Source organism: Nothoprocta perdicaria, unplaced genomic scaffold (genome assembly GCF_003342845.1).
Source record: "Nothoprocta perdicaria isolate Ctin4 unplaced genomic scaffold, notPer1 scaffold_215, whole genome shotgun sequence".
Taxonomy (NCBI): Eukaryota; Metazoa; Chordata; class Aves; order Tinamiformes; family Tinamidae; genus Nothoprocta; species Nothoprocta perdicaria.
This window is the reverse complement of record NW_020455371.1, coordinates 471,177-483,117: the sequence shown is the minus strand read 5'-3', so window position 1 is coordinate 483,117 and position 11,941 is coordinate 471,177. Positions and strand designations below refer to the sequence as shown.

At 39.8% G+C, this 11,941-nt stretch overlaps 1 protein-coding gene across 2 annotated transcripts in view; it reads left to right on the top strand.

The window, feature by feature from the left end:
• Positions 1–11,941, top strand: part of POLA1 (DNA polymerase alpha 1, catalytic subunit) — a 188,734-nt gene that overhangs the window by 118,955 nt on the left and 57,838 nt on the right. For both annotated transcript variants that reach the window (XM_026038675.1, XM_026038676.1), the window contains exon 34: positions 11,214–11,330. In XM_026038675.1, the coding sequence (XP_025894460.1) occupies positions 11,214–11,330 (117 nt within the window). The remainder of the gene's footprint in view (positions 1–11,213; positions 11,331–11,941) is intronic.

Genomic DNA, 11,941 nt, shown 5'->3' with positions numbered 1-11,941 from the left:
CGGCGGCGGCGCGCCGCAGCCCCTGGCAACCCCCGGCCCTCGCGCCGGCCCTCGCGCCCCTTGGCAGACCGCTCAGGCCGCTCTCGGGGGCCTCCGAAGACGCTCGGTTTCATTAGTGCCGTTCTCGAGGAGAAAATAATTAAACTTAAATGAACAAACATTGCTCAGTGAGGCCTGGAAGTTTTCTGCTTTGAGATGCCCAGCCTGGTGAGGCTGGTGTCTCTGCCGCTCCCTTTTGTTCTCTTGGGCTACTCTAAGCTTACATATTTGCCTATGTATTTCTCTGTGTGCATTATTAAAGGTTTCAGAGATGTCTTAGCTCCCTCAGTGTTTAGAGATGTTCATATCCATGGGACAAAGGTAAATGATTTGCATGAACTTTTGTCGTATTTTGCTGTTGTTGTTGTTACATCCTGGAAATAGATCCTAGAGCTGACTACTATCTAATTTTAACTACTACACAGTTAAAATTAGATATTCTTTGTGTTCCTTATGACATCTAATGTTGCGTAGAGATTTCTACAAAACGATTCTGAGAGAAAGAGACAAGGAACATACAAGGAAAGAGACAAGGAATCTGTCCAAGGGGAAGCAGGAGAGGGAGAATTCATGGAAGAAGCAGGAGAGGAGAGAGTGTTTTCAGCTTTCTACCCAGAGTAGAGATGCCGATCCTATGAAATCTTGAGTCTTTGCTGTTTACTTTTGCTGGATTCCTTAGCAGGCGATACCTGGCTGGGCTGGGAGCTCTTTGTGCTTTGCTGGCAGTTGACAGACAAAGCCAGATTATTTCTGAAGCAAGGAACTGTACTTAGTTGTGACCTGCTCTCGCCCGAGAGTGGGGCTCGCTTTGAGTTGTGTGAATAGGGAGAATATTTTACAGAATAGACTTGAATATCCTTCTAGAGGCCTCAGTTGTCCATACAGAAATATGTAAGACATCTCTCACTGATCTCTTTCTCAGTGCAATTTGCCTTACGTAGTCATTTTAAGTATGTCTTTTCCCCCATTGCTTGCATGCAGTCCAATTTAGCTGCTTTGGTATTGTCCTGCCAAAGTAAAATAAAATTGGTGGTAATCATTGGCTGTTTTTGTGAGCAGCGTGTTAGTCTATGAGCACTGGAGCTCTAGTTCCTGGTGGTTTGGGGTGCGCATTTCGGTGCTTGGGAGCATTATTGTAAATGAAGATAACAAGAGCAAGATATTGCCTTTGATGTGAAGTAAAGCAGAACACACTTGCTAATTTATTGTGTAATGTACGATTGTTAAGGTTGGATTTTGTCCACTTGTGGTGCTATTACATGTGTTTAAACGAGGGCCACTGTTTGCATCTAACCTGTCATAAGGGTTTGGAGTGCTCTATTATCCTTTCAGCAGGTTGATGACAGAGCCTGGTCTTTGCACAAATGAGATCGATAAGTTTCAAATAACTTGTATGAAATGACATATGACTGTACATTTAAAGGGGTCCTACTTAAAAAAAAAATCAATTTTAAATAACATGTAAAACTCTTACTCTGACCTGCATGATATTTTTTGCTTCTGTCTTGTTTGTTAATTTTGTTTAAAGAATTTTGTACTTTGACTTCAGCATCTGAGATTTGCATTCCTACTTCTTCCATCTTCTCCTGCTCTGATTTTTTTTTCCTCTTGAGATTTTAAACTCATATGCTTGATATTGTTGAGAGTAATATTTTCCACAAATCAGAATTCTAAGGGTTTTTTTTCTGTCTTGAATGACTCCCCCCCCGCCAAGTTTTGAGTTTACAGAATTAATATGTTACTGGTAGAACCCTGAGGTATCTGATTTATTAATGGGTATGTACTATATATGAGTTGTAAGTTCCTAAAATAAGTGCATATGAGCCTTTTTTTTTTTTTTTTTTTTTTTTTTTTTGGACTAAATCGTATTCGGTTAATGTCAGATTTCCATAACATTCCAGGGGACCTGATATGGGTCTTGCCTTTGGGTATTTTGGGTGAGAGCAGTTCCATGTGAAAGATTAAGCTTCAGTTTTCCTGTGGCTGCTGGGAACCATCATCAGTGCTCCTCTTGTTCTAACGATCAGCAGCGTTTCCAGGATAAAACAACACTTCACGTCTCGCTGGGAACTCACTCAAGAAACAGTTGCTTTATTTATTTATTTATTTATTTATTTATTTATTTATTTATTTATGTTTCTATCACAACTTCTTTGTGGTAGCAAGTTAGCTAAGCTGTGTTATCTTCACTCACAGGTGGCTTGTTGCTCTGGACCTTCACAACTGTCTGTGGGTTGGTGCGGGCTGGGAGCACAGATATAAGCAGCTCTGAGAACAGGATGTTTCAGGAGATGCTGGAGAGGATTCCTCTTTTTCCCTCTTCCCTGTTCTTCGTCCCCCTTCTTCATCCCTCTTCTTCGTCCCTCTTCTAACCAGTAATACTGCCACACTGTGTGATAAAGTGATCCTTTCCCTTCCACTCAGAAGTTATTGGCTGACATACTTCAGTATCATAACGTCCTTCAATGTGGTTCCTGTGGCACTGAATGTGGAGCCAACCGTCCATGGTCTGTGCTGCTCTGGAGCCGCACGCTCTCAAAAGCCATTCCTGTCTCCTTGTTACCATTCTTGCACATCAGAGGCAGCTCAGTGTCTTTCCTGAAAGATCCCTTCTATCCCCTAGTCAGCCTGGGTAATGCTTTCTCAGGCAAACAGTGGATTCAAGAGGAGCAGAATTGAACCATCCAAGAAAGGGTTTTCTTATGAGGATTTTTTTTTTTATCTCCTCCATCCCCATAGCTGAATTCAGTTCAGTTATATAGGGCAAAACTGAAGAAGCCCTGAAAATGAGGAAGTGCATCGAAAAGAAATTGAAATCGTATCTTCAGCTTCCATTGAAGTGAGGCGGCATGAAATGGAGTGTGAAATGTCGTGGTCCCTGTTTACTTTTCCTCTAAATTGGATGATCAGGTAGCATCAGACTCTAAAAATATTGTACTGGGAAATGTAACCCATTTGTTCTGGATGAGGAACTAGCTGCAATATTTGTTTTATAAAAAAGCTGAATGGGAAGTCAATGGGCAGGAGCAAGCTGATAAACCAAATAGTTCCTAATCTTTGTCTGTGAACTGGAGAGCAATGTAATACCCTGGATCTGTGATTGGATCTTTTAACGACTTCCTTGTTAGTTTTAAGTTTAAATTTTAAGAACAAATTTCAGCCACCAAGGTGCTAAAACAATTTGCATTGCTCCTTGGAATAGAAACTCAGGTATCTGCAAAATATAACAAAATATCAGAGAGCCTCGGGCAAGGGGTAAGCTACAGAATAAATTTCTGGAGAAGGTCATGCCTAAGAACATGCTGCGATGGCTTTCCCTTCTGCTGGGTTGGCAGCATGTTTAACATGGTACCTGTCCCAATGAAACTGAAAAGGTGGAAACTGTAGCCAGCGGCATCAATAACCCATTGTTGATGCATCTTCTTCCATGAAATAATTTTGTAGATGAGTCTATGAAAATATCAAAGGAATTTGTTGTTTGAAGGTATTTAAATGTTACAGTGAGGACAGCAGTATAAAGGCTTAAGACATCTCAGGGATGACTTTTGCTTCCTTGATTAGATTTCAGTATGAATTTATAGGGTTTCAAGACATTTTGACTTAAATAAAAGCTCTAGGTGTGTATATAGCATTCAGTAAGAGCTGCCAGCACTCTTCCGTTAGAAATTCTTTTCCATCTTGAAATCCTAGGGTGAGACTCAGGCATGTCTTTCTTTAGGATGGGGTCTCCTGAAACTGACATAGAGGTTTCTGGCATGAAACAATGCGATCTCTTCCTAGCAAAGAAGTCTTTGCCTATTAAAATAATGGAGAGAACTTTTTGTGGAATTTCTTCTTAAGATTTTAACAAAGTAGAAGTATGGCACGTCATGTCAGTAATAAAGAAGTAGGAATTGCAACTCCTTTGCAAACAGAACAAATGGGATCCTTCTTATGGCCCCTCAGTTGTTGCTCTTGTTTGTTTATTTTTATTTAGAGCTTGACAAATATCAGTTCTCCTCTCTTGGCTTGGAAAATTCTGAAAAACTTGTTGATCTGGAAATCTGAGTCATTGGTTGGTTCTGACTCTGTCACTGTGGATTTTAGGGTTTATTTGTATGATTGCTGTCACTAGAGCATGCCAGCTTTAAGGAGGTCAAGGAGATCATCACTGACAGGGAAGGGGAAAGTTCATACCTGTCAAAACAGAGAAGACTTTAATTTCTGCTGCTGCAAGTCTGTGTTTCTACTTACAAGCTCTGCTGTTCCAAGCTAATCCTATAGAAAGTATTTCCTCAGAGAAGTAGTTGGCTATTGCATGTATTTATAAGGCTTCATTGCTGACAATAGTCATTTTGTTATGGATCAGGAAAGAACGAAGCCTCATAACTGTTTCTCTCTGTGGTACTCTTTTGAGATAGAGTATACTTTAGGTTTTCCCGGAGTTTCTCTGCTACAGGTTTATCTCCATGTTTCACCTTGATGATTAGTTTGCTTGCTAAAGTTGATGTGTTTTCTTCCCCATCTCTTTTCTTTCCTATGTTCAGGCCTCAGTTGCACAGAGTAGAGGTGGGTTTTAGATGTCATAATGTCTCCCTTTGTATTTTGAAGCTAGTATGGTTTTGTAAATTTGATAATTGAGTCTACAAGGTATTAGTAAATTCCGAAGAAATGGCCATGTTAATTCATTCTTTGGAAGTACCAGACAGAAGATACCAGTTACATCAAGAGGGAAAACCGTGATATTATTTTCTGACGATTTAATACTCTAAGGTCACAACTGTAGCTAGCACAGATGCTACAGAAACTTTATGGGGATAATGAAGAGGTGCCTATCTTGGCCTTTTCTCTTCGAGCCATCTTGGCAAACCCTTTCAAAAATTGAGCAAGTTTGTGCTTTTGTTGTGTCTAGCAGCAGTAGAAGTGGTTTCTTCAGGAGGGAGGTCTTCTGAGGTTTTTCCCAGGAATGTTTCCCATGGAAAAACTGATGTGTTGTCTGAGGAGTCTGAGTTAAGCTGACTTCAGCACAGTGAGTTTCCACTGTGAAATCTCGTTCCACTATTTGAGATAGCATTCTCGGCCGGAGGAAACTAAAGATGTTTGAATGTTGAAATTATTTCAAGGAGGTGAGTCCCTGATACACACCAGAAACAAAACTACTCTGATTTTACAGGAGTGGTTTGTCTTAGAGTGGATGCTCCTTCCAAAGCATGTGGAGCCATCCCCACCAGACCTCTCCTGATCCATTTAGGCAACACTGTCCATCAAATTAAGCTGTAACAGGAAAAGGGATCTTGAGCCTTCTGCTCTTGGGGTTAGTGGAAATAAAATGCATTCGTAAGCATGGTCCTTGCAGCTGATGTCAGAATTGGGAAGTTTTCAGAGTTATCTCTCTTATTCAGTGTTCCAGAAGCCAGTTTGGTGATCAGTGACGAGAAAGCTCCTAATTGCTAGCTGGGTAAGCATGTCCGAGCAGTGCTCCCATACTCCTCATTCTAGGATGCTTTGATCAGATATAAGTTATTGTATTAAATAACAATATAAGTTATAATTCTGTCTTTTACGGTGGCTGAGGTAACCATTGGGGTTCGGATCCTTGGTAGATCATGAGGTTGCATATTCCAGTTATCTGGAGATTGGACATCATCCACCAAGATCCTGTTTTTAAAATCCATATAAAGATTTTCTTCAACGGAGAGTAAGACTGTTGAAAAGCAAGTGCTTATTACGGTTTGAATTTTTCTCCAAAGCCAGTGACAGTGTTCTCTAAATAACTTGCAGTGTTCACAGCTTTCTTCTCTCTTACTACCGCATTTTTGTGTTGCTTGTGACCTTAATGCTTGTGACCTTAAAGCATCATAGTCCCTCAGGGTCCAGGCTGGCCCAAGGCAGAAACGTAGATGCAGAACTGAAGTGACTTTGAGAACCACCTCCAGTCCTCTGCTGTGGCAAGCAACCCAACGCTGTTGTGAAATTTAGTTTGTTAAAATTATTAAGATAAAGCTCTGTAAATGTTGTTGATTCCTGCTACCCCTATTTTAAAGGCTTTTCCGAAACCTCTTGTCTCCCTTTTAGGGTAATATTTGTAATGCTTGTTGATCGCGAGGACGAGACAGGCTAAATTCTCAGGAACAGATTTAGAAAGAAAGAACATTACTCGACTGGCAAATTTCTCCCCATTAGTTGCAGTTTGTGGACATAATACTTGAGGGATTTTCTTTTACATTAGGCATTTATGTAAGTTTTCTTTGCTTAGGTTTTTTTTTTTTTTTTAGTAGTTTGAACTGAACTGAGCATTTGTAGGCAGAATGCTCAGAAATGCTAGCTGCCTTTTTTTCTTTTCTTGTCTTTAAATCAACTTTAATTTCATTTTCCACAACATTGCAGACAGCAAGTATAACAAAACAGAAGGTTTCCCATTATGATTTTGTTTGATCAATTGCAAATTAATTTAAAAGACTCGGTGATAGCTGCTGGGAAAATGAAGGCTTGGATTTGTTTGGCCAGTGAGGACAATAGCATGGATCAAATAAGGGTTAACAATGATGCCCTTGAACAAACTGAATCCTAGCACAATGTGTGTGTTGAGTTGGACTGCAACATGCATGTCCACGGAAAAGTTTTTTATTTAAAACAAACCTAGACCATAGCTTAATTATCAAAGGAAAACAAGAGGCACAAAGAGCTACATGTTTCTGATATGGCTTTTTATTTTCCAAAATAGCTCCCTTCACACAGTTATCTAGGTGTTTAATTTCCATGCATAATAGCAACAGTTATTGTTGTCATTCGTTAAGAGAGATTAACAGATAGTAAGTACAAACAAACGCAAATAAGTCCTGAATAGAGAGGTGACAAAGAAGAAAAGACCTCTTTAATGTTAATTAAAATTGGTAGGAAGTCTAGGCAAATTACACGAACTATTTTCTGTATGGATTAAAGGGACATGTAGTTGGTTTCTATGTCACAGACACTCTTGCACATTTGTTTTTTAATACAGGTGACATCACAAATTAGAAGTCCATTTTAAAATATAATTTATCTAGAAATAAACTTATTCCTGAAAGTTTTGTGTTTTGGTAATTTGTTCTTTAACTGTGGAAAAAAAAACTCCAAAACAATAACAATGAGCTATGTGATCAGAATGCCTATTTTTAATCCTAAAATAAGCCTTTACTTTTATTTTAAGCAGATTCTTTCGTTCTTCTTTCATCTTCTGTATTTTGTGACCAGCAGAGTTCCCAGCTCTTTCTTCCAGGGTGACTAAATTGCACTGAAACAGCTACGTAGAGAAACCTGCTTCAAACGTGCTGGTGCCGTGATGATTCGGGTGGACCGGCTCTACGCGCTGTGTGTAGGAGAACAGAGCAGCCCCTCGCGAGTGCTGCAGTGCTTCGCTTCTTAATCATTAGCTAAAAAATGCCAACAGGTGGCAGAAACCAAACACAGTTGCTTTTAGCGAGCCTTATTAGCATGGTTGTCTGTTTTTGAGTGTTCGGCTCAGCTGAAGCCGTGGTGCTGCTCCCGCTCCAGGCTTTGTTTTTCCAGTTGCCCTTGCATTCCCTAACCAAACACCTTGCTGCCTGGGAGGTTTCACACTTCGTAGTATAATAAATTACCTTCAAGTTCAAATGTAGTCATTTCTTCTGTTTTGAGTCACAGATGTTCTCTTGTGCACCAAGAATCTTCTCTGTTAAAACTGAAGCCGTTACGCGCTAAAACAGAAGGGTTTCTCTAATGGGCTTCCTCTAACAGGTTAGATTCTCCCTCTCCCTCCCTGTCTGCTGTGTAATTTCAAGTCCTGTTTCCAGATGTTTCATAGGAAGATATAGGTCCCACATAGCAAGCAAACACGGCATAAACAGCTTTCCACGTAGATATGGCTTGGGCTCTAAGAATGAACCTAATGGCTGCTACGTGGCATTTCATTATCTTTCCAGAAATGTTTTGGTGTTTTCTCTCACAGCAGTTCTTATATGTACCAAGATATTCTTGGTAATCATGGAAGTATCTGGTGTCTGAAGATCTCAAGGTCTTTTCTTCAGTAAAATTTTGTGTAAATAAAAGTTTCCTAAGTTTGGTGGATTGTTTTTAAAAATGCAAGACAATGTAAAAAATAATAATAAAATAAAAAATCTTCAGTGCACAACATTCAAAGCCACAGCTAAGGACAAGCTTTTTGACTTGAGACTCATTTGAATCCACTCATTTTAGAAGACCTTGGGTCAGGTTCAAAATTAGGACTTTTAATGATAAAGCATCTGCCTATGAAGTAGCTCAATCATGATAGAGCAGCCTGTATTTTTCTAATGCAAAATAACAAAAATACTTGTCATAAATAATTAGTGACGCGGAGAGTGATACTAGGACTGCTAGTTGCAGCAGACCCAAATTACATGTGTAGAAGACCAAGAGAAACTGGGAGAGTTTTCTTGGGCATGGCACTAAGGGGATAGCATCGCAGATACGATGTGGCTGCAGAAATGCTGAAAGCAGGACAGGTGCGAGGGTCTGGGAAGGTTTTTGAAGTAAAAGAAGCTATTTAGAAAGGATTTAAGATTTTCTTCTTAAAACAAACAAGCAAACAAAAAAAACGCCTTGAATCAGATTGCTGGTGCTTTTAAAAGGGTTGTGGGAGAAGATCTTTTAATTTGGAGAGAGTAGTAAAGCTGGCAGATGTGAAAAGACACCGTCTTCAGGTTTTCTGTTACCTATTTCTGTAATGAAGAGTCCATGAAAAACCTTCAAGCCTGTGTACTCCAATAAACAATAGGAAAGAAATGGGGGAAAAAAAATTAAAAGCAGCTTTTAGTGGCAGTTTAAGTGAAGTTCCATTTTAACAAGACTTTAGAAAATATCAGCTGAAATTCACATGTGCCTCTGAACAAATTGCAGAGTGTTAGAAGTAAATTAACTAAAATATATAACTTTGCTGACATAATTATATTGAATCGAGGTGCTGAATTACTGAGGTAAAGAAAGATAAAGTTTGGACCATGCTGATGAGAAGAGAAGATTAAAGTTGTGTATGAATTGGCTTGTCAGAAATTCAAGATTCAAGTTGCGTATGAATTGGCTTGTCAGAAAGTCAAGATATCTATGAATTAAAAGCAAGCACAAGTGTGTCATGGTAGGGTTGTGCTGTTGAGCGCCCAGTCAAAGCAGTGATGGGCGCTGAGTGAGAGAGAGGAAACAGAAAGGGCTGGAAACACAATAAAAATTGGAAATTTCAGTTGGCATCATGGAGATAAGGTAGGAGTTGTTGAGACAGCTAGTTAAGGAGTCAACGAGAAGGGAATCAAGCACCTTTTCCTCCCGTTTCCTAATACTTTTGTCCGAGTGCCAGCAATCATATGTTTAGATTCAGTTTCCTTGTGGGAGCAACTGCCCCAGGAGGCTGGAAATGGAGGTGGAAATAAATGGCCACCGCGCACAGAGCGCAGAAAGCAGCAGCCGGGATGTGAGAGACCCTCAGATCAGCGTGGGTTGAGTTGCTCTGCAGCGGCATGAGCAGGGATGGCTTGAGAAGTGGGGCAGAAAGACCTTGTGAGACCACGTTGGCAAGTCGGTCAGCTGTGAAAATCTTCATTCACTAACTTTTAACTTTTGATGAAGATGCTAAAACCCCAATCCAACCTTGGTGTACAATATGTGTTTTGTTTTGTATTTTTGTATTTTTTTGTGTTTCTATATAAATACATGTTCCTCCAGCATCTTGAATACAGTGTGCCACATGAGTTTCATTTCCCTCTCCTTTTCATTCATTTTTCTCCTCATCATCCTTTTAAAAATGAACTGGACAACATTCAGAGCAGGGCAACAAAAATACGGTTTCCGTGTGAGGAAGAGCTAAATAAATTAGGACTGTGTTTTGGAAAAGATCTTGAGTGCAGATGAGGTGATAGAGATCTGCGAAATCCCGAGTGGCATGAAAAAGGTGAATGAAAAGTGAGTATTCCCAGTCTCTTCCAAGACGAGCACTAGAAGGCGAAGAGAAGAGAAGAGAAGAGAAGAGAAGAGAAGAGAAGAGAAGAGAAGAGAAGAGAAGAGAAGAGAAGAGAAGAGAAGAGAAGAGAAGAGAAGANGAAGAGAAGAGAAGAGAAGAGAAGAGAAGAGAAGAGAAGAGAAGAGAAGAGAAGAGAAGAGAAGAGAAGAGAAGAGAAGAGAAGAGAAGAGAAGAGAGAAAGGAAAAGAGAAAGGAAAAGAGAAAATCCTAACAGGTGGTGCATTCCAAAGAAATAAGATTTTTTTTTTTTTTCACAGAACGTAGTTGTTTTGCAGGATGTTGTAGATGCTGGAAGTTCACATTGGTTCAGAAAGCATTTGGAGAAATTCCTTGGGGTGAAGGGCTACAGAGTATATAAAAAAAATTTGGTTCAGAAGATGCTTGAGTCATCCACTTCTCAAACCTGGAAGAATCTTCTGGAAAAATACTAGTATATGCTTGTGTTATTCCTCAAGTATCTGCTTTTGGTCATATTTAGAGATAGTGTAACCTGTGGTTGGGCTTGGTAGAAATGATGTCTTTACATCCTCCTGATCCCAGAAACAATCTTAGAACCCTGAGAGATACATTTTGCATCATCTGTCTGAGTTCATATAGAACAAAATGATGAGATTTTATTTCATTTTAATTTAACCAAAAAAAAAAACCCTTAAATGAGTCTAATTTTGTTAAAGTCCTAGTATCTTCCTAGAGAGAAAAAAAAATGTTTGGGCCTGTTGCCAGAAAAGCTAAAAACTGAAATGGTTTTGTAAAAACCTTTTCCCTCCAAAGCAAGGAAATTGCACCTTATTTAAAAAAAAATAAGAAGTGTTGTAGATCAGTAGAGTTTCTTAGCTTTTGGTCTGCATGGTTGTACAAAGTTACTTTGGTCTGTGTTAGCGCTGTGTGAGTTGGAGAAGAGCAGGGATTCCGATATCTTTCAAAATGGGGATGACTGTCTATGTAGAATGTGGGATTTGAACTACAAAAATTTCAGTTCGGTTCTCAACCAGTGATTATGTTACCTTAAACAAAGCTCTTTGTTTCTTTGTTCCTAATTTTAGATCTTTGCAATGCATATTACAGTATCGGCTTCACAGAAGACATTTTCTTGCCTGAGTGTGATTCATTGTTTGGATGATTTTTTTTTCAAAAATTGAATTTATAGTAAAATTGCCTTTTCCCTCCCCTGCTTTTTCCTTTTCTGCAGGGTTGGTTAGTATGTGAGGAGCCAGCTTGCCAGAACCGAACCCGTCGACTTCCCCTCCACTTTTCCCGGCAAGGTCCCGTATGCCAGGCCTGTAGGAAGGCTGTTTTAAGACCAGAGGTGAGTGCTTTGGGACGAATCTTTGCTGATGACATTGGGCAGAACTCGCATGAAACTCTGAAAGCTGTTTTTGATTTGAGAAAGGCAGAAATCGGCCTTTCAAAGGCGGCAGAATTAAGCAGGAATTTTTCGTGCCATTATTAAATGAGATTGTTTTATGCTCGTCTTTACTCCCTGTTTAAACTGTGGCATCGCTCCTTTGGAAGAGCATTCCAAGCAGCTGCTGTGTTTGGAAGTTTTCCAGCTGACCAGCATTTGGCCGGAAAGCTAGAATTTGCTGGACTGTTTCTGCCAAAATACAGGTGAATTAAAAAATGAACTAAAACAACCTTGCAAAACAAAACAAAGCAAAGCAAAAAATTCCTGCTTTGCTGCCATCTGGCTCTCATCTGACTGGATTTGATGCTTAAGGGGCTGGAAGTCTAAGCTGTCCTGCCATTTCTCTGGGTATTCAAAGGTAAGTAATTTCAGAGACGAGAAGTTCTAGGTATTGCAATGTTCTCTTGATTTAGGCTTCATGCCTAAACGGGATAGATGTCTGAGCAAGAGACTCTGGTCTTCCAGATTTCATACTCCATCCTAGATGAGCCATCAACCCTGAAACTGAAGGA